Source organism: Vulpes vulpes, chromosome 8, assembly GCF_048418805.1.
Source record: "Vulpes vulpes isolate BD-2025 chromosome 8, VulVul3, whole genome shotgun sequence".
In the NCBI taxonomy this organism is placed as follows: domain Eukaryota; kingdom Metazoa; phylum Chordata; class Mammalia; order Carnivora; family Canidae; genus Vulpes; species Vulpes vulpes.
The window spans coordinates 51260160-51282515 of NC_132787.1; the positions used below are offsets into that span (position 1 = coordinate 51260160).

The 22356-nt window shown below is 41.3% G+C and overlaps 1 protein-coding gene across 1 annotated transcript in view; it reads right to left on the reverse strand.

The window, feature by feature from the left end:
* SNX27 (sorting nexin 27) overlaps positions 1 to 20776 on the reverse strand; it is a 76540-nt gene extending 55764 nt beyond the window's left edge. The window contains exon 1 of the mRNA XM_072766512.1: positions 17077 to 20776. Within this exon, the coding sequence (XP_072622613.1) occupies positions 17077 to 17390 (314 nt within the window). The 5' untranslated portion in view covers positions 17391 to 20776. The remainder of the gene's footprint in view (positions 1 to 17076) is intronic.
* Between the last annotated feature and the right edge of the window lie 1580 nt (positions 20777 to 22356).

Consider the following 22356-nt stretch of genomic DNA (forward strand, 5'->3'; position numbering starts at 1 on the left):
GGGGATTTTTAGGACAGTGAACTATTTTGTATGACAGTATAACAGCACAAACATGACATAATGCATTTCTCAAAACTTACAGAACTTTACAACACAAAGAGTAAACCTTAATGTACACAAATTTTTAAAAAATCAGCTAGGAGGTTGAGAGAATCCCAGACTGTAAAAAAGAATCTAACTGTATTTCAAACGCATTTCAAACAACCTCATTGATGGAGGTAGGTACAGACCTAAGTAACTGAAATGAAGGGATTGCACATAAGTACTATTCTCTAGTCGATAAAACTGCTTCCCCAGGGTACATATTAACAATTGCTATACATGTATACTGGAATTGAACAATTAGGTAAATGAATGGTGAATGTGGGGAGCCAAATTTCTAACTGTTGAATTGGTACAGATCTACAAGGGAGAGTGACAAAAAGATCCATATGGTAATGGAATAAGAAGTCATGTTTAACTTAATTATAGATACAGAAGGTTACATATAGAAATATTTATAGATATGTGATATACAGGGGTTAATATATACACATATATTTTTTGCTGTCAGCTGAGAGGACCTGAAAGAAGTTATCCCCTAGCAGCAACCACCACACCTAGTGCCCAGATCTTGGTTTCTAATACCATTCCCCAATAAAAAGAACTATGACCCTTTGGAGAAATGGTTGATTCTGGGACTAGGAAAGAAAATATACAAGATGAGCCTGGAGCTTTTGTAGTGCCACAGAGTAAATAAGTACTCAAAAACAAAACATTAATGGGGGTTGTGGCAAAAATGCACAGGGGCCAACTGAAAGGAGCTACCAATGGACAAAGCTGGAACAACTAGAGCAATAAAATAAAGCAATATCAGATTATATAGCCCATATTATAAAATAAGTATCATGAGCCCATAATGATGTAAATGACTGAATAAATTAATACATAGGCGAGAAGACACATCCTTCTCCTACACAGAACAATTCTAAATAAATTATACAGGTACTACACTCTAGAGTAGGGGAGCATAACTCCCCACTCCTCAAGTGTAGGCTGTACAAAGCGTGACTCTTGTCCAAAGGGTACAGTAGGGCAGAGGGGATGAGAATAACTTTGCAGTGTAGAAACCAGTCAGACGATCAGCATCACAAATCATGATAGTATGAACTAATGAAAATGGTACTTCACTTCTGTAATATTCCTCCCCCCCCAAAAAAAAAACCTCAGTGTAATTGTGAAAAAAAAAAAATCAGACAAATCCAATAGTCAGGCATCCTATAATCCTATAATACACCTGACCAATACTCCTCAAGACTGTCAGTCATCAAAAACACACTGAGAAATTGTCACAGTCAAAACAAGTCTAAAAAGACATGACAAGTAAATGTACTATGGTATTCTGGATGGGATCCTGGAACAGAGAGACATTAGACTAGACACCAAAGAAATGTGAATAAATTATGGGCATAAGTTAGTAATAACATGTCGGCATTGGTTCATTAACTTAAACAAATGGACTTACTCATGTAAGATGTTCACAAAAGGAGAAATTATATGGCAGAGGTGGGAGAAGGATATATGGGACCTGTTTGATTTTTTTTGTAAATCAAACTGTTCTGGAAAATAAAGTATTAATTTTAAAAATTAGATTACAGATTATACATGATGTATGATTTCAACTTCATATAAAATGCATAAATAAAACAGCCAAAATACCCAAAGTAGTTTTGTTAGGATGATGAAGTGGGGGATTATTTTTCTTTTCCTTAGTCTCCAAATTTTCTCCTACATATTTACAATACTTTTATAATTTAGAGAATGAATTTTATACCACTACACACCTATTAGAATGACCAAAATCCAGACCACTGACAACTCCAAAATGATGGCAAGAACATGGATTAACAGAAATGCTCCTTCATTGCTGGTGGGGATGCAAAATGGTACAGCCACTTCGGAAGACAGTCTGGCAGTTTCTTACAAAACTAACTTACTCTTACCATCTGAACCAGCAATTATGCTCCTGGGTATTACCCAAGGGAGTTGAAAACTTATGTCTACACAAAAACCTGCACACAGATGTTTATAGAAGCTTTAGTCATAATTACCATAACTTGGAAACAACCAAATGTTCTTCATTAGAGGAATGGATAAACTGTGGTACATCCAGACAATGGAGTATTATTCAGCACTAGAAATAAATGAGCCATCAAGCCATGAAAAGACACGAAGGAAACTTAAATGTATAATATTAAATGAAAGAAGACAGTCTAAAAAGGTTGCATACTGTATGATTCCAACTATATAAAAACTCTGGAAGCAGCAAAACTACAGAGATAGTAAAGATCAGTAGTCACCAGGCCTCAGGGGAAGAGAGGAATGAATAAACAGAGCACAGAGATTTTAAGGGTAGTGAAACCACCCTGTATATTATAATGGTAGATATATGTCATTATAAATGTGTCCAAATCCATAGAATATACAACACCAAGAATAAACCCTAAGGTAAACTATGGACTCCAGGTAACAATGATGTTTCAATCAATGTAGGTTCGTCAACTATAACAAATGAACCCCTCTAGTGGGATGTTTATAATGGAGGCTATGCATATGTAGGGGTAGGAGGTATACAGAAATCTCTATATTCTCTCAGTTTTGCTGTGAACCTAAAACTACTCTAAAACAAAAAACCTACTAAGTGTTTTAAATTTTAAAAAATCAAGAATGAAATCTCAAAAGAATGTATACCAAACTGGGTCTAACCTCAGGTGTCAAACACTAAAATTCTAAACGAAAAGACTAGGACTTTATCATGACTCCTTAGTAAATAAATAATTCAATAACAAGATGGAGTGAGCTAGTCCATTTTGTGTTATGAAAATCAAACAAAGATCTGAAATCTTCAAATCAGAGAAATGCCACAGCTTAGGGGGGTGCCTGGCTGGTTAATTAGGAAAGCACAGGACCTGATCTTGGGGTTGACCTTAAGCCCCACACTCTGCATAGAGATTACTTAAAACATAAAATAAAAAGCTAGAAAAGAAAAATGCCACAGCTTAAAAGAGTTAAATGGTATTTCACTTCCACTTAGGAAGCATTCTTTAGGGACGCCTGGGTGGCTCAGCAGTTTAGTGCCTGCCTTTGGCCCAGGGCGCGATCCTGGAGTCCTGGGATTGAGTCCCACATCAGGCTTCCTGCATGGAGCCTGCTTCTCCCTCTGCCTGTGTCTCTGACTCTCTTTCTCTCTCTGTGTCTCTCATGAATAAATAAATAAAATCTTAAAAAAAAAAAAAAAAAAGGAAGCGTTCTATATTTAAATCATTAAAGTTATACAGACCTGTGTTCCAGATTGCCAGGACACACCTATTTTATATCTGTTGTCCTGGCAAAATTCACAGTCCTCTGTCATTTTCAAGTGTCTTGGTTTGGGTGATAAACTATATATAGTCCTTATAATTTTAGTACATTTTGTCTGGGAGCCTTCTGTTAAAATGCACATGGTTCTTGGGCACTTGCATTTACTAGTTCAGATAACTTGGGGCAAAAAAGTACTTATTAGGAACCGAAGGAATTAGGTTTGTTCATCCCATTGGGAGGAGAGTGGAGAGGAGGTTTGAGACATCAGGTCAATTGGGCTTTAAAAATGTCCTGGGGTGGGGGATGACCTGAGGCTTCTATCTTACCTTTCCTGCCAACCCCAGTCTGGTCAGGTGCCATCTCTATTTCCTCAGCCTCCCCAGGGTTTACTCCAACAACAAATTGTCTGTTCTGCCCATTCCCCACCAGACCATAAATATCCTAAGGGCATGGACTACATGTTATTCAGCTTTCTATCCCCAGTGTCTAATCCCATGTTCATTATGTAGTAAGCATTCATTCAAACTTTTCCCTGAATGTATGAAAAAATTATTAAGGCTAGCAAAAAAAAAAACCATCCAATAATGGTTCTCCTTCATGCACTTTCTTAATTCCACTCCTTATTTTTAACTTTTATACTGGTTTCACTGTTTAGGGGGAAGTACTAAAAACATTATGCAAGCTCTACATTTTTCAAATTTTAGTACTAGTGATCATTTTGCTTTCTATTATGGGAAGGTAGTAGAAATAATGCTTCAGTAAAATATGGCATTCAATTACTTAAGCGATTTCAAAGTGAAGCTGTTTTCTTTTACTCAAAGATGTTGAAAATAAAAGTAACTTAATTGCTATTAATTTTTAAATATAAATACTAACTCCAAGGATAGTCAAATGAGGTGAAAAGGAGTAAGAAATAAACATGTTGACATTTAAAAAGCTCAAGTCTTAGGACACCTGGGTGGCTCAGAGGTTGAGCATCTGCCTTGGCCTCAGGGCGTGATCCCACCATCCCAGGATGGAGTCCAACATGGGGCTAGGAGCCTGCTTCTCCCTCTGCCTATGTCTCTGCCTCTATGTCTCTCATGAATAAATAAAATCTTAAAATAAAATAAAATTATAACATTGACTTATTTTGTTTTGATAGGATTTTGTTTTTCAATTTTTGTCTTTAAACATTTGATCAGCATGTAGCAATTCATGGTTTTATTTAAATGTAAGGCTGGATATGAAAATGGGTTCCTTCTTTACACTGTGGGATAATGAATGCTAGATAAAAGAAAGTTGCTACTAGCCATATGGTTTCCCTAAACTGACACTGCCTCCTACATATACTACTGTTGCTGAGAACCCCTCCTTCAGTTATTCACCAGAAAACAATCAGTTCTAAATCATTTCCCAACACCAACTCAAAGAGTTTGAAATCTGCTCTATTTTGAACCACTGCCTACATGGCTAAGTTAAATACAATCCCCAAAATGTTTTTAATTTGGTATACTGATCACAGTGAAAGTTAATTAAAGAATAAAATCTACCAGTTTTATCAACAACCTTAGCTTGCAACTGACATAAATTACCAAAGAAGGAATCTTAATTTTTTAAAAGTTCTATTTCACTACTATTTCTGGGTTACTACATAATGTAATTAAAAGCATAACTACTCCTGTGATCTGGTAAGTTTGTTCTAAGATAACAGCCTACACCCTGAATCCTAATACCTATTTCCTAGTCAATTACTCTCAAGAGGTACTATACATAAGTATACAGAAAGAAGTGTAGATCAATACTACTGGAAAAAAAAAAAAAAAAGCTCAAAAATGCCTTCATCTATGATAGCCAGCCTTTAAGAATTCATAACAACTACAATTAATATCAACAGATATACTTTTGGGGATCCCTGGGTGGCTCAGTGGTTTGGCGCCTTGCCTTCGGCCTGGGGCGTGATCCTGGAGTCCTGGGATCGAGTTCCACATCGGGCTCCCTGTGTCTCTGCCTCTCTCTCTGTCTCTCATGAATAAATAAATAAAATCTTAAAAAAAAAAAGATATACTTTTGAAGGGATACAGTCCTTTAGTAACCAAATACTACCCTTTAATCCAAATTAAATATGGGCAATTTTCTCCTGGAAGCTGAGGAACACAGACTACAGTTTAAGTTGTGGTCTATTTTTTTTTAAAATTTTATTTATTTATGATAGTCACAGAGAGAGAGAGAGAGAGAGGCAGAGACACAGGCAGAGGGAGAAGCAGGCTCCATGCACCGGGAGCCCGATGTGGGATTCGATCCCGGGTCTCCAGGATCGCGCCCTGGGCCAAAGGCAGGCGCCAAACCGCTGCACCACCCAGGGATCCCAGTTGTGGTCTATTTTAACACACTGAACAAGAAGAAAGGTATAGTAAGAACTTTTCTGAATCAGCAATATAAAGGATAACTGGGTAGGGTAGGGAAATCTAAAATAATCTACCAGCACATAACTCATAAAAGTGTCACATTTCCTTGGGTTCAAAATACCAGCCAGAGAACAAAACTCATTGCTAAGACAGACGCAGGTTACATACCTTGAGAAAATGGATTCAGAAAGTTGTTTTTAACCCTACCAAAATCAGGGATCCCTGGGTGGCGCAGTGGTTTGGCGCCTGCCTTTGGCCCAGGGCGCGATCCTGGAAACCCGAAATCGAATCCCACATCGGGCTCCCGGTGCGTGGAGCCTGCTTCTCCCTCTGCCTGTGTCTCTGCCTCTCTCTCTCTCTCTCTCTCTGTGACTATCACAAATAAATAAATTAAAAAAAAAAAAATAACCCTACCAAAATCAAAATGACAATAATATTGGGTAAAAAAAATTTTAAGTAATCCATGGTACATTCAGTAGACAACACACTTTACAAGTTACAGAATTTATAGATGATTAAACTGATCAGCAAAGTGGAAGAAGTTTCCAAAACTTTGACATTTTCAAGATCACCAAAAATTAATTTAATCAATCACCCAATTTTTAAAACATACTATATAAACATAACTAAAACTAGACAGACATATAAATATAAAAGTACTGCAGTATTTGGGGGGAAAAAAAGACAACTTCCGGGTTAATCTCCTTGAATAGTTCTCGGAGAGTAATCAGCTGCCCGAACACAGCTGGGAGAATACCCACATAAGCAGCTGACTCTCTACAGACACTCTGTACTTTTCCAAAGAGAAGGAAACTCATTACTTGTTTCAAGTCCACAGAATACATAAATCTCATTCTAGTTTTGCTCTGAGGTCTGACATAAGAAGCTACGGTTTTAGATAACTTAAGCAAAAATAAGTCATTGTTTTAAAAGATTTTATTTATTTATTCATGAGAGAGAGAGAGGCAGAGACATAGGCAGAGGGAGAGGCGGATTCCATGCAGGGAGCCCAATGTGGGACTCGGTCCCAGGACCCCAGGATTATGCCCTGAGCCGAAGGCAGACGCTCAACCACTAAGGCACCCAGGCGTCCCAATAAATCATTTTTTAAAAGATGTTTTCATAATAACATTAAGTTCATGGAATAAAGTATACATAAGAGTACTCAAATACAGTTCCTTACTCTGCAACTTTAATACCTTGCAGATAGGTATATTTCCTCAATAGGAGAACCTTACTTGGCTAGCAGGGAGTGCATTAAGTAATAAACAAAAGAGACTACATACATACTACCTATTATTTGACTAATACCATATCACACAATTTAATCCTGAAGTACCCCTCACACTTCTGAGAGAAAGCAAAAATTGACTTTGTGGTCATCACTGATTCTTATTTTAAGGACCTTCATATGGATTTTCATTCTGAAGGGAGACAGCAGGTATAAACCTTAGTACTATCTTAAGTTGCCTGTCTTCAGTCCCCTCAAATCCCAACAATATACTGTATGCAGAAACAAAAGCTTTAAATTAAAGGAGGCATCTTCAAATCAGAGGAGCAGAGTAGGAATTCTTAGAACAGCTAAAACAGAACATCATAGGGCAGAGCACAGTGGGCCTGCAGCACATAAGGATCAAACTTATCAACTGTGAACACAACAGTAAGTATGCTCATTTAAAACTTAAAGAGGGGGATCCCTGGGTGGCTCAGCGGTTTAGCACCTGCCTTCTGCCTAGGGCACGGTCCTGGAGTCCCAGGATCAAGTCCCACATCAGGCTTCCTGCATGGAGCCTGCTTCTCCCTCTGCCTGTGTCTCTGCCTCTGTCTCTCATAAATTAATTAATTAATTAATTAATTAAAAATAAATAAATAAAATAAAACTTAAAGAGAAGTGCCTACATGGCTCCGTGGGTTAAGCATTTGACTCTTGATCTGGACTCCGGTCATGATCTCAGGGTCATGAGATCTGGGGGGAGCCCGGTGTGGAGCCCTGCACCCAGCAGGGAGTCTGCTTGAAGATCCTCTCCCTCTGCCCTTCCTACCCTGCGCCTCTCTCTCAAATAAACCTAAAAAAAACAAAACAAAACAAAAAAGCCAAAAAACCTGAGGAGTGGATATTCAACAAGCTGGACTAGATTGTGAGGTAAAACATACACAAATTAAAGGCAACCAGCTCTTTAGCAGCTGTTCCCAGCTCTGGGTGTTAAGAGCTTAGTTGTTCTTAGTTCCCTTCTTTATATAGTACAAGACAGCCCAAGAGACTTGATGCTCTGAAATTCTTCTAATAGTGATTTTCCTTTTTGGCCTTGGAAGTTATTCAACCTCTTCAGGTAAATAAATAAAAACTAAATTCACAGGGAGTCCTAGGTATTAATGCACATGTAATTATATTCTGACCTCAAAAACAGAACAGAATCCAAACTTGACAGTATTGCACTCAAAACCCTATTTAACTTCAAGCACAATTGTCTACAAATAACTTTAGATTCTTTGTTATCCCAGGAACTTTTCATGTCTTCCTCCCTTCAATCAGTTCCCTCAGCCTATGGAATCTTTCCCCCTTCTCTGCCTCCTGAAATTACACTTGTCCTTTCAATCAGTTTAAAAGTCTTTTATGACCTATCTATCCACCAATCATCTCAACTATATTCACTCTTTAAACTCCAATGTGGAGACACCTGAGTGGCTCAGCAGTTGAGTGTCTGCCTTAAGCTCAGGATGTGATCCCGGGGTCTGGAATCCAGTCCCACATTGAGTCCTGTGGGGAGCCTGCTTCTCCCTCTGCCTGTGTCTCTGCCTCCATGTCTCTCATGAATAAATAAACAAAATCTTAAAAATAAATAAATAAATGCCTTAAGTTTGAACCAGAAATGTTTTAAAAACTAATAAGGGATCCCTGGGTGGCGCAGCGGTTTGGCGCCTGCCTTTGGCCCAGGGCGCGATCCTGGAGACCCGGGATCGAATCCCACATCAGGCTCCCGGTGCATGGAGCTTGCTTCTCCCTCCGCCTGTGTCTCTGCCTCTCTCTCTCTCTCTGTGACTATCATAAATAAATAAAAAAAAAAAATTTAAAAAAAAAAATAAAAATTAAAATTAAAAAAAAACTAAAACTCCCATTGTTTTTCTTTTATGTTCATCAATTCATTTGCTTTACACACAGTAAATTGTACACTTCCCTACTGCAGTGTAAGCTTCTCAAGGGCAGAGATGCAGAGACTCTGTGACTCATACAAGCCTAACAGTAATTTACACATAGTTTGTACTTAATTTCGAAACCAGACTGAATATGAAGTGATAGTGGGCGAACACCAGATAAGTGATGTTCTGTATGTTTTTCAAACAATGGATCATAACCTAATAGTCATGAAATTAATGTAGACCACCATCAAGCTTCAAATCACAAAACAAAAAACTCCAAAATACTGAACAGACTAAAAAAATGGTAGGAAGCAAGATACCACTACATATGGTTTTGTGAAACTTGCTTCAGGTGGGGTTTTTTTGCATTTATATTGGTTCTAATATAAAATGTATCTCTTACAGAGAGTTGCCAAGTTTTTAAAAAATATTTTACAGCTGCCTATTTTGGGGGTACCTGGCTGGTTTAGTTGGTAGAGCATGCAACTCTTAATCTCAGGATCATGGAGTTGAAGCCCCATATTGAGCATGGAGCCTACTTTGAAAAAAAATTCTAAATATTTTTTTCCATGTGTGGGGCTGGAACTGCACCACCCATACATAGGTTTTTAGAGGATTGCCCAAGTAAAGCACAGAAATCATCTATACAGCTGATAGTCAAAAGGAATGATCTCAACTGGCTCTAACCTAAACCACCACAATATCCACTGTGTCAGTAATGCCATCATCTAACAAACTCACCACAGGTCATGCTCCCAAAGCATAGGACAGCTGATCATAAATTTTAAGTTTCTGCATGTCAACTGAGTCTTTTTGCTTATCATAAGAATTACTCCCAACGGGATTTATCTTAAAAAATAATTATCTTTGGGATCCCTGGGTGGCGCAGCGGTTTGGCGCCTGCCTTTGGCCCAGGGCGCGATCCTGGAGACCCAGGATCGAATCCCACGTCGGGCTCCCGGTGCATGGAGCCTGCTTCTCCCTCTGCCTGTGTCTCTGCCTCTCTCTCTCTCTCTCTCTCTCTCTCTCTGTGTGTGTGTGTGACTATCATAAATTAAAAAAAAAAATTAAAAAAAAAATTATCTTTGAGAGCATGGTAACAAACCCTCACCTAAAACAAACCAGTCTGTGGGGGCTAAAGAGAACCCTTCTTCACAATAATTTATATGACCTAGCCACATCTTCATGGTACTAACAACATCTTTTCCTGGTAACAGCAATGTTGTGGGAAGTGATTTCCAAGGGGAATATAATGCTATTTTCAAATTTAGTTTTGTTTGCTACCTCAACTACTTAGGGAATTAAAAGTAATTCCTGGGGCTGCAATTATGTCAGGCTCTCTTTACTGATAACCAATAAAGGTATCAACAAACAAGGGCAAAGAATAGCCGATTTGGTTCCCTGTCACCCACCCAATTTAATAATCAGAGAGACCAGGTTAATAAAGATATGAGACAGTTACATTTTACATTAGAACCAAAGCTCAGGGCAGCCCAGGTGGCGCAGCAGTTTAGCACCGCCTGCAGCCCAGGGCATGATCCTGGAGACCCTGGATGGAGTCCCACATCAGGCTCTCTGTATGATGCCTGCTTCTCCCTCTGCCTGTGTCTCTGCCTTTCTCTCTATCTATGAATAAATAAAATCTTTAAAAAACAAAGAAACAAACAAACAAAAAAAACCCAAAGCTCAACTGCTATCCAAGTTTATAGGGATGCGACTGAATTTTAAGTGACTATTCAGTCAAGAATAGTTGACTATTAACAGTCAACAAAAGCTGAGAAAACAAAGATATACAAAATATACTGGATTCAGAATCCAAAGACATGGGTTTAATTCTGGTTAACATTCGCTACTACAACACCAGTTTCTTTTCTTATGAAAAAGGGACAAATAATACTCATACATTCATTCAGTAAGTATTTATTGACTAATACTCCGTATGGGCCACTAGATGTTTGCCTGGGAAAACAACATAGATGTATGTAGCTCCTATCCTCAAGGAATTTATATTTTCCCAATCTCACAAAACTGTTGTGAAAATCAAATGTAAAAATACCGTGTAAATTTTAACACACTACATAAAGTGCAAAGTGAGGGCGCTAGGTGGATCAGTTGGTTGAATATCCCACTCTTGATTTTCAATGTCCAATTCTTGATTTTGGCTCAGGTCATGATCTCAGGGTGGTAAGATCAAAACCTGAGTTGGGCTTTGTGCTTAGCAGAGTCTGCTTGATGTTCTCTCCCTCTGCACCATCACCCCCACCTCGAGCTCACACCCACTCTCTCATGCACTCTCTAAAATAAATAAATAAATAAATAAATAAATAAATAAATAAATAAATAAATCTTTAACCAAAAAAATTGCAAAGTGATACAATGATTTTTATTACCTTGTTCTACCTCTTCACCATACATCTTTATTACATTAAGGAAGATTCAATAAAATCTAGATGAGCACATATAAATAGTCCACTATCATACTGAAATGATTTTGTTAAGGGCTAGAGTTCAAGAGCCTAACAAATTACTCTCGGTTAGTACAGTCTTAGCCCATGACTCTCAATATAACCACAAAGATAAAATGGACTAAGAATTCAAGGCCTAGACTGCAGGGTCGCTCCAGGTACAGGTTGGGTACACAGGTTGCAAAGGGAGTAAAAAAGACTTTTAGGAGGCGCCTCGGTGACTCAGTCAGTTAAGAGTTTGCCTTTGGCTTAGGTCATGATCCCAGGGTCCATGGATCGGTGTCCAGATCCCTGCTCAGAGGAGATTCTGCTTCTCCCTCTGCCCCTCCCTCTGCTTGTGTACGCTCTCTCTCTCTCTCTCTAATAAATAAATAAAATCTTTAAAAAAATAATAAATAGGGATCCCTGGGTGGCGCAGCGGTTTGGCGCCTGCCTTTGGCCCAGGGCGCGATCCTGGAGACCCGGGATCGAATCCCACGTCGGGCTCCCGGTGCATGGAGCCTGCTTCTCCCTCTGCCTGTGTCTCTGCCTCTCTCTCTCTCTCTGTGTGACTATCATAAATAAATTAAAAAAAAATTAAAAAAAAATTTTTTTAAATAATAAATAAGGACTTCTAGGTCCCGTCCAAGACCTACTGAATCATATATAAACAGTGAGCCCAAGAAACTATGCTTTTGACAAACATACTTAGTAATTCTTATACTCCCTAAAGCTTAAGAATCACTACCATACACTTTTCCTTTGACCAATAACCATGATTTCAAACACCATTTCTAAAACCTACCTGGAAAATCTGGGCCAAACAGAATTCATCTACAATTGAGAATGCTTTCTCCTGAGAAGGTACTTAGCAGTCAGTATTAAATGACTTACACTTAACTTGTAAAAATGCTTCTTGTGGCACCACGCTCTTTATCTCAAACTTCACATTAAATGAAGCCAAAAAAAAAAAAAAAAAAAAAGACCATGAGATATTCCTGTTATTAAATTGAAATCCCAATAAACATATACATACATACATATACATAGCATTAATTTTTCTTATGGATTACTTTAACAAGAGAATTGCTTCTTGGCCTTTTGGCTAAGAGCCAAGTGTAACTTTAACAAGGGAAAGTTGATGGGTATATTATCTTGTAGCTATCAAGAGGGAAAGCACATACTCTACCCTGCACAAATATAGGATGATTTTAAATGCTTGCAAGCCAATCTTACTGGCTTGTTAAAGACCACACTACCCAAATACCAAAGAGATAAAACAAACTAGCCAACACACAAACCTAATCCCTTAAAAATATAGATGGTACCACAACCATATCTACTGCATGTTAAACCCTACTAAGGGCACCCAAGAAATCAATCAAGAGCCCTTGGAAATACTTTACCTTAAGAAAATTAACCTGAAGTTAAATGTTACTTCATATACTATATAATTAGTACAAAGACATATTTATTTTGGTTCTACTTTTTGAAAGCATACCTCCAGGTATATACACATCAAAGGGAAACCTTCTCGATGTGTTATACTGGGAAAAATTACAAGGTGGAGATTAACATTCCTAGTACAAAACTTTCCATCTGCAGTAAAACTTAGAGCCCAGAGGGCTTGTTCATACCCTACTAACCAGCCCTGCAACATCTCTCTTTCCCAAACCAGTTAAAGTCTAGTCAGTTTTGAAGGGAGAAAGGACAAACAGAACCATACTCAATTTAGTTTAATGACTGTTTGTTTTGTTTTGTTTTGTTTTTTATTCATGAGAGACACACACACACACACAGAGGCAGAGACACAGAGGGAGAAGCAGGCTCTATGCAGGGAGCCTGATGCGGGACTCAATCCCAGGACTTGATCCCAGGACTCCATGATCACACCCTGGGCCGAAGGCAGGCTCCAAACCGCTGAGCCACCTGGGGAGTCCCCCTTTAATGACTGTTCTAAGATTCAATGAGGACAAGGCCTTTGTAGGCAGACTTTAAAAGAAATACAAGCTCTGACTTTTGTCCAAGATTTTAGTCTCTTAAATCTCAAAGTTACTCTATTCTTTTCATATCTCAATCAGCTGTCCAAAGGACCACAATATAAAAAAGTTGGAATAATTTGTGTACAGGAGGAAAGTGTCTAAAATAGGGACAAGTCTTAAACAGCAATCATCAAGGACCAGACATCCACCTATGACTTCATGCAAACTATGTCTACACAATAATAATCTACCTATGCCTAACCCTGACCCCACTTAGCACTTCAATTAACATGCAAAACTTTCCTGAGACAACAGAGAGATTAATTTACGAATTTGTGGGAGACAGAAAAGCCCTAAGGAGTGCTGACTAAAGAATGCTTTAGGAAAATTAGCATCAAGCTAACCAAAATCAAAACAAGTAGCAGACCCAGATACCTCTGAAGAATCATGTTTGATCACGGATTTCCTCCTCTCACTTGAAAACCTAAGGAGGGGACGCGTGGGTGGCTCAGCAGTTGAGCGTCTGCAGCTCAGGGCATGATCCTGGAGTCCTGGGATGGAGTCCCACATCGGGCTCCCTGCATGGAGCCTGCTTCTCCCTCTGCCTATGTCTCTGCCTCTCTGTGTGTGTGTGTCTATCATGAATAAATAAAATCTTTCTAAAATTAATTTAAAAAAAAAGAAAAGAAAACCTAAGGAGAAGATGCAGACTTTGGAAAAAGGAAAGAGACTATATAGCTGAGGTCTCAGAGAATTTGCCAACTTTTTTTTTTTTTTTTTTTTGAGAATTTGCCAACTTGCTTGACTCTATACTGTAACCACCACCATTTCCACTATAGTAGCAAAGAAGCTTCATAGAATTTGGAATCAAAATACAGTTGGAAGGTGAGAAACCACTGTTAGGAAGAAGTCTGATCATCACAACCTTCCAGAGTAAGGTTCTCTAAGCAGAGTATTCTTTTGTCCTGGCCACTCTGTTGTCTTTTTCAAGACAGTCTCTGCTCACCACCAAGTATGTGCCAAAACTCACTATTTTCTCCCCTGAAGGAAGAATGGGCCTGAACTGGAACATGGGCCTGACACAAGTCCTTCCATCTGTCCTAGGGGAACATCTGCGGTCTCCCTTACAATACCTAATTTATATCTAGACTTCACTACAAAATTATAATAAAAGCAAGAAGCTACTATGTTAGTTGATATATAAACATAAATATATATTTGAAATGGTTGATGTTAGTTGTAGTCATCTACAGAATTGTTTTCTTTTTTTTTTTTTTTAAGATTTTATTTATTTATTCATGAGAGACACAGAGAGAAAGAGAGGCAGAGACACAGGCAGAGGGAGAAGCAGGCTCCATGCAGGGAGCCTGACATGGGACTCGATCCCAGGTCTCCAGGATCATGGCCTGGGCTGAAGGTGGCACTAAACCGCTGAGCCACCCGGGCTGTCCCTAAAGAATTGTTTTCATTTAGTTCTTTTAACTCTTATAAAGAGTAAATTATTTATAATTTTATGATAAATTTATAATTTCAAATAAATACTTGAATTTTAAATTTAAAAATAAACAGCTGGATCCAAAGTTAACTTGCAAAAGAAAAGGAAAATGACAATTCCAAGAGCTTCTATCTGAAGGAAATAGCCACAGATTTTGAGTTATCTAGCAAAAAAAGAATTATATGCCCAGGTACAGAGCAAAATTTTGGTCACTACTGCATTCTAGTCTGAATACCCTGGCTCTCAAAGATTAAGAACATATTACCAGAGAAAAAAGAGCATGTAGAACATTAAAGGAAAAAAAAGGCATAAACGGAAGTTTTAATAGCTCCAAACTTACTTTAGTGAGCTACTCTTTCTTCAGGTGAAAGGTAAGAGGAAAGAGAATGAGTGAATATCATTGAGTAAGAAGGTCAAATGGGCACCTGGGTAGCTCAGTACTTAGGCGTCTGCCTTCAGCTTAGGTCACGATCCCCCGGGGTCCTGGGATCAAGCCCCAAGCTCAGAGCTCCCTGCTCAGTGAAGAGGCTGCTTCTCCCTCTTCCTCTGCCTGCTATTCTCCCTGCTTGTGCACACACTCTCTCAGATAGATAGATAGATAGATAGATAGATAGATAGATAGATAGATAGATAATCTTTAAAAAAACAGAATGTCAGGATCCCTGGGTGGCTCAGCGGTTTGGTGCCTGCCTTTGGCCCAGGGCGCGATCCTCGAGACCCGGGATCAAATCCCCCATCGGGCTCCCGGTGCATGGAGCCTGCTTCTCCCTCTGCATATGTCTCTGCCTCTCTCTCTCTCTGTATGACTATCATAAGTAAATAAAATTTAAAAAAAAAGAAAGAAAATTAAAAAAAAAAAAAAAAAAAGAATGTCAAGGTAAGGGCAGGGGGAATAAGGTAAATAAAAAGGGATGGACTCCTCTATAGGCCAGATGTTCAAGATACTAACCTTGTTGAAACCTTGAGCAAACTTACTATTTTATTGGAGACTGGAGGTTGTAGAAATTATAACTAAAATAACATTTACAAAAAATAAGAAAGACTTCATGAGGGCAAATCCAAGTACTGAGGGAGAGGGCAAAAGTGTGAAAAAATAAGGTTCAGTAAAAAGGCAAGAGATACAAGATTGAGGGCTGCTGAGGAGAATGGAGGTAATGAGGGCATATGCCACCTACCAGCCACCACTATACAAATTTTAATACAAAGTACAAATCCACAAAGGTAACACCGGTAAGAGAGTAGCGGAGGTGTGCACAGAAACTGCAAGACAAGGCAGCATCCTGCTAGAGCTTCAGGATGCTGGGGGGAAGGAAGGATGAAGGAGTATGGGAGGGAGGGGCTGCAGTAAGGAAGGGGATGGGTTGCAGCAGGAGCCTAAGAAGAGCAAGGAAAGCAGCCCGGAGGGGATAAAGAATAGGATAAAGAAAGTCGAGCGTGGGAGCACAAGAGGACAGAGTGAAACAGAGAATAGAGGGGCATGCCCTGAAAAAATGAGGAGGTCAAAGACCCAAAAGACGGGTCTAGTTTCGGGGGGAAGTCGGTACGAAGGAGAGCTCCACCACAAATCTCACTAAAAAGAAGTAGGAGTTAGTGCAGAAGTGAAGATGGGCCAGGGCAGAGATGCTCTCAGAGGAACGTGGAGACAGGCGACGCTGGGTGCAAAATCCCGGTATAATACGGTACAACGGGGCAAAGAAACCAGCGGCCAGACACCCTCCCCAACCAGCAAAGCAAAACAAACATAAAGGCATGCCTTCACAAAGGGTCAGAGAAGAAGGTGCGCTCTCAGGAGCGTGGCTCCAAGAGGGAGGGGAAAGGACACTCCGCAGGGCATAAAAATGCAGGGGTGCTTAACCCCGAGCGAGGGTAACCGAGGAGAGCAAAAGGAGTGAAGTGGAGGCGCAGGCCCTGGCTGCTTGGTGTAGAAGCCAGACGGACGGTCCGCGGCGCGGACGGCAGCGGTGGACAAGAAACTACGACGTTGAAGATGGGAACTTGGGGAGGAGGCCAGGAGCGGACTCAGAAGAGCCGCTGTCAGCGAGGGCAGAAAGGGGCAGAGGGCAGCGTGCGGGGGGGGGGGGGCAGGAAGGTAAGAGCAGCGGGGGAGCTCTGACCGGTCACAGGGAGGGAGGCGGGGTCCCCAGCGTGCGGGGAGGCGGAAGGGCCTGAGTGGGACCCAGCCGGCTCAGGGGCGCGTGGGGAGGGGAGGGGAGGGGGAGGGGACGGTGCGGCCAGCGGGCGGCAGGGGCTGCGGGCGGAGGGGGCGGGGCGGCGGGCAGCCGGATACTCACACCTCCAGGATGCGGTCCCCCTTGCGCACCCCGGCCCGGTCGGCCGCCCCCCCGGGCAGCACGGCGCTCACATGCTGCAGCGGCGCGTACAGCTCCCCGTTGATGCTCCGCAGCTGCCCGCCCTCGCTCACTTGGCCCCGAACGTTGAAGCCGTAGCCGGACTCGGACTTGACGATGCGTACGACCCGCGGGCCGCCGCCTCCCCCGCCGCCGTTCCCCGCGCAGTGAAGCCCGGACCCCCCGCCGCCGCCGCCTCCGCCTCCGTTTCTGTGAGGGGCTGAAGGGTGAATCCCTTCCCCGTCCTCGTCCGCCATCTTGCGAGCGAGCGAGCCGTACCCCCGCCCTCCTACGCCTCCACTCCCTCCTCGAGCGCGCTCGCCCCGCTCAGCAGCCGTGCGACCCCCAGGCGCGCGCCCGCTCCGCCGCCCGCGGGACCGGAGTCGGCCACAGAGCTGCTGGCGGGGGGAAAGGGGAGACTGACGGTTGCGCCCAGTGGAGCCTCCTGGGAGTTGGAGTTCTGGACGGTGGGGGCGGGGGAGAGGGCAGGGCCCGGGCCCGAGCGGAGATTACGTGACGAATTGAGGAACAAAGCCTGCCGGGAGTTGTAGTTTGAGCCGCTGAGCCAGCACCGATTGTAGCCGACTGATGAACCTGTTGACCTGGGGCGAGTTTTTGCTTCTTTCATTTTCTAACTCATTTCTTAGCCTCTAAAACAATAATATGTGCATAAACTGATGTTTGTGACGACAGCTTTAAGTTGCAGCCTTAAATTATAACAACTCATTTGTTTAATAGCTTGTGTTCACATGAATCCATTATTTTATTCCATGGCCCCAACAACCCCAACAACCCCAACAACCTTGTGAGCTGGCAGAATCATGAATTCGTTTCTCTACTTCAGTTATTTGGAAACTGAACCATAGAGAGCCCAAAGTCATCCTGCTGTTAGGTAACAGGAACTAAGGCCCGGTTATTTTTTCGCAACTTTCTTTTTTTTAAGATTTTATTTATTCATGAGAGACACAGAGAGAGAGAGAGCGAGGCAGAGACACAGGCAGAGGGAGAAGCAGGCTCCATGCAGGGAGCTCGACCTGGGACTCAATCCCGGGGCTCCAGGGTAACGCCCTGAGCTGAAGGCGGCACTAAACCGCTGAGCCACCGGGCTGCTTTTTTCGCAACTTTCTTGTATTGCAACTACATAAAAACTATGTTCCAACTATACAAAAAATATGTATATGTGTGTGTATATGCAAAGAAGACTATGGCCTTAGTGATGCAGAACTGGATATTAGAGGAGTCCAGTAATTTAAATTGGGCAACGATTTTGAAGTGTTTTTTTTTTAAGATTTTATTTATTTATTTGAGACAGAACCCAAGCAGGGGGAGCAGCAGAGGGAGAAGCAGGCTCCCCACTGAGCAGAGAGCCTGATGTGGGGCTATATCCCAGGACCCTGAGATTACGACCTGAGCAGAGGGCAGATGCTCAACCAACTGAGCCACCCAGGTGCCCCAGGTTACCTTTATTTCTAATTCATTTTGTTTCCCACAACAGTAGAAATCTTTGGCAATGGCTGCAGTTAATGTTTGTCAGCTACCTACCCAAACACACACTCACAGATAGTGTGTGTAGGATGCCTAGCAAAGACAAGAAGAGCTAGAGCAAAAATAATGAAAATAGCTTACTGAAGCATGTAGTACTCAAGTCTGGTATTTCATTTTACCCTCCTGACTGGCTAGTGAGTTAGTCTGTTACTGTTTTGTGGATGCTAACAAAAGACAGAATTCCTGGGTGAGAGACAAAGGACTATTATGACACAGCAAGCGACATGAGCTTCAGCAGGTTGGTGTCAATTCCTCTTCCCCCACGTTTTATGGGGATGACAGGGAGGGCTCACATGAATGTGCACTTACTTGGTGGATTTACGTCGCAGTTGAAGAACACTGGGTTTGGGGAACCTGTCCTCTATAGGAAGCAGTGAGCAAACCTATTCTTTGTGCTGGAGAGAGACATTACCTTATTCCTTAAAGTTGCTCACTATAAACACAATCTTGAGAAATGACCCTGGTAAAAAGCAGTCAGGGTCTTGCATTTTGGCATACCCAGGAAGATGGGTAGAAGCATGACAGACCCATGAAGGACTGTTTCTCTCAACATTACTGTGTGCCAAACATTATTCTGAGCACTTTACATCTATAATTTCATTTAGTCTTCACAACTCAGTAATGTGCCCTATTTTATAGATGAATAAACCAGGCGTAGAGAAGCCACACAGCTAGTAAACAATCCAGGAGAAGTAACAGGGATTCGTAGTTTAAAAAAGTCAGTAAAAGTGGGCCACCTGGGTGGTTCAGTCGGTTAAGTGTCTAACTCTTGATTTCAGTTGCGGTCCTGATCTTGAGGTCATTAGTCTCAAGCCCCAGGTGGGTGTCCTTCCTCAGTGCAGAAGTCTGCTTCAGATTCTCTCCCTCTCTTCCTTTGTTTCTCTCTGCCCTCTAAACTGAATAAATAAAGTCATAAAAAAAAAAAAAAAGAAAAGTAAAGTTACCTTGCACAGAGAGGTCTGGTGACTTATAAAAGCAACAAGCAACCCCCTGGAAGAATTCATGGACTGTGTATGGGTTTCTAGTAATTGCTTGGAATGTGGGGGAAGAGAGTAGTAGAATAATTAAGACATGTCTTAAAATGTGGAATGAGGATTCCATTATTGGAACATAAAAGTTAGTATAACCTTATTTTGTAAGCAACCTAATGAAGAAGGGTCTCAATTGCACAAATAGGGAAATTAATACAAATTGGAATAAGGATTTTGCTGTACAATAATACTCTGCAGTCATTTGATTTGAACTGAGCTCTGAGTGGGATGGAATTTATCCACTAAAGGCCTCAAAGAAAAGAAAAAGGGAGCTTCCACTGAAAGAGCTATTTTTTTCATTTGTTTATTTGAAAAAAATGTAGTGAATGCCTGCTCTGTTCTAGACTCTGCAATGGTGGCTAGAGATACAAAGATAAAGAAGATGTTATCTACAAACTCGATGAGGAGCAATAGGACATGGTGAAACTCATAAATACCACATACTTCTTGATCTGGCGCAGCTCCACTTCTAGAATTCATTCTACTGTCACACTTGTACATGTGTGAAGTGTGACATTTTTGTGAAGATAGTCATTGAAGTATTTTCTGTATTTGCAAAGGACTGGAAATAAACCTAATGCTCATTGGTTAACTTGGAATGCAACCACAATGGAAGACTGAAAATAAAGAATAAGGAAGCTCTTTATGTGCTAAAGTGGAATGATCCCATAGATACAGTACATATGTGAGAACAAGGTACAGCACAGTCTGTAGAACATCATAGCATTTTTGTATAAAAGGGGAATGATATGTTTTTATCTCTAAAGTATTTCTATCTCTAGTATTCACAAGAAACTGATCATTTTGATTGCTCCTGGGGAGAGGAACTGGACAGCTGGAGTGGGAACAGTGGTTGGAAGGAGACTTTTCATTCTGTAACTTTTTGTAACTTCTGAATTTTTAGACAGATGAATGTGTTACCTATTCAAAAAATAAATGCGTAAAATATGTAGAAAGGATCAGCTTGGAAGAAAAGGTGATCAGAGCATCAAAAAAGAAACTAAAATAAGATACCATTACTGCTCTTGAGAACTCAGTCTAGCAAGAGAGCAAAAGCAAAAAAAAAAAAAAAACATTACAACACAGGCCTTGGGTCTCCAGAGTAATGAGAGCTGTGATGGAGGCCCACACAAGCTGGCAAGAGTGTCCACAGGAGGGGCCTTGAACACGGAACAGCAAATAGGCTGAGTAATCATGGATGAAAATGGAAAGAAAGAAAGAAAGAAAGAAAGAAAGAAAGAAAGAAAGAAAGAAGGAAGGAAGGAAAAGAAAGAAAGGAAGGAAGGAAGGAAGGAAGGAAGGAAGAGAGAAAGAGAGAAAGAAAAAGAAAGAAAGAAAGAAAGAAAGAAAGAAAGAAAGTAAGAGAAAGGAAAGAAAGAAAGAAGAAAGAAAGAAAGAAAGAAAGAAAGAAAAAAAAAAAGAAAAAAGGTTGGCAAGGCAGAGAAGAATGGTGTGGTCCTGTATTTCTGACAAGGGGAGCAGTGCATGCAAACGAAGAGATTTGAAAGAACATACAATGTGAGAACTGCCAGCACTTCAGTAGAACTGAAGCAGCAGGGACAGAGGAGGTGGGCAAGAATCAGATCTTTTTACTTTTTAAATTTTGTTTATTTATTCATTAGAGACACAGAGAGAGGCAGAGACATAGGCAGAGAGAGAAGCAGGCTACCCAAGAGAAGCCTGATGTGGAACCTGACCCAGGACCCTGGGATCATGACCTGAGCCAAAGGCAGACACTCAACTGCTGAGCCACCCAGGTGCCCCCAAGAATCAGATCTGAGAGGATTTCAGATATTGAATATAGTGTCCAGAAGTTTGAATTTTATTCTCAAGTATTTAGGGGCCTCTGAATGTTTTTTTTTTTTTTTAAGATTTTATTTATTTATTCATGAGAGATACAGAGAGAGAGGCAGAGACAGGCAGAGGGAGAAGCAGGCTCCATGCAGGGAGCCCGATGTGGGACCGGATCCCAGATCCCAGGATCATGCCGTGAGCCGAAGGCAGACACCCAACTGCTGAGCCACACAGGCATCCCCTTCTGAATGATTTTTTTTTTTCAAAATTTACTTTATTTATTCATGGGAGACACAGAGAGAGAGAGAGAGAATGTTTTTAAGCAGAACAGACATTAAATTTGTTCTTGAGGAAGTTCATCCTGCAGGAAGTGTGGACCAGAAGATCAGTTAAGACCGAAGTGCTGTGATTTCCGGGAATTGATGAGAATGAGGCTTGGCAGTTGTGGTGGGAGAGGCCTCACTGGTCAGAGAGGACTTGGCACCAGTTGGAGCTCAGGTGTGAGGGCAGGGCAGAAAAGAATGGCCTAAGGGCCCAGATTCTGTGGTGTGATTTCCCAAGACCAGGCGAAAGCAGAAGAGGAAGAGACTTGTGGGGAGGACAATGAGTTTAGTTCTTGGTACAAAGGATTTGAGGGGTCTTGGGGGCATCCAGGAGGGATGGATTGAATAATGGTTTGGACTTGTGAGGCTGGCCCTGGGGAAGGGGGTGGCTAGGGCATGCATTGGTGAGCGTGGACTCCAGGTGGTCGGTGGTGGAAGTGGAGTGCACCAAGGCAGAGCAGGTAACAAAGTGACTGGGGTGCCAAGGCCAGAACCTGGAAAGTGCCTCCCTGGAGACATTCAGGAGACCT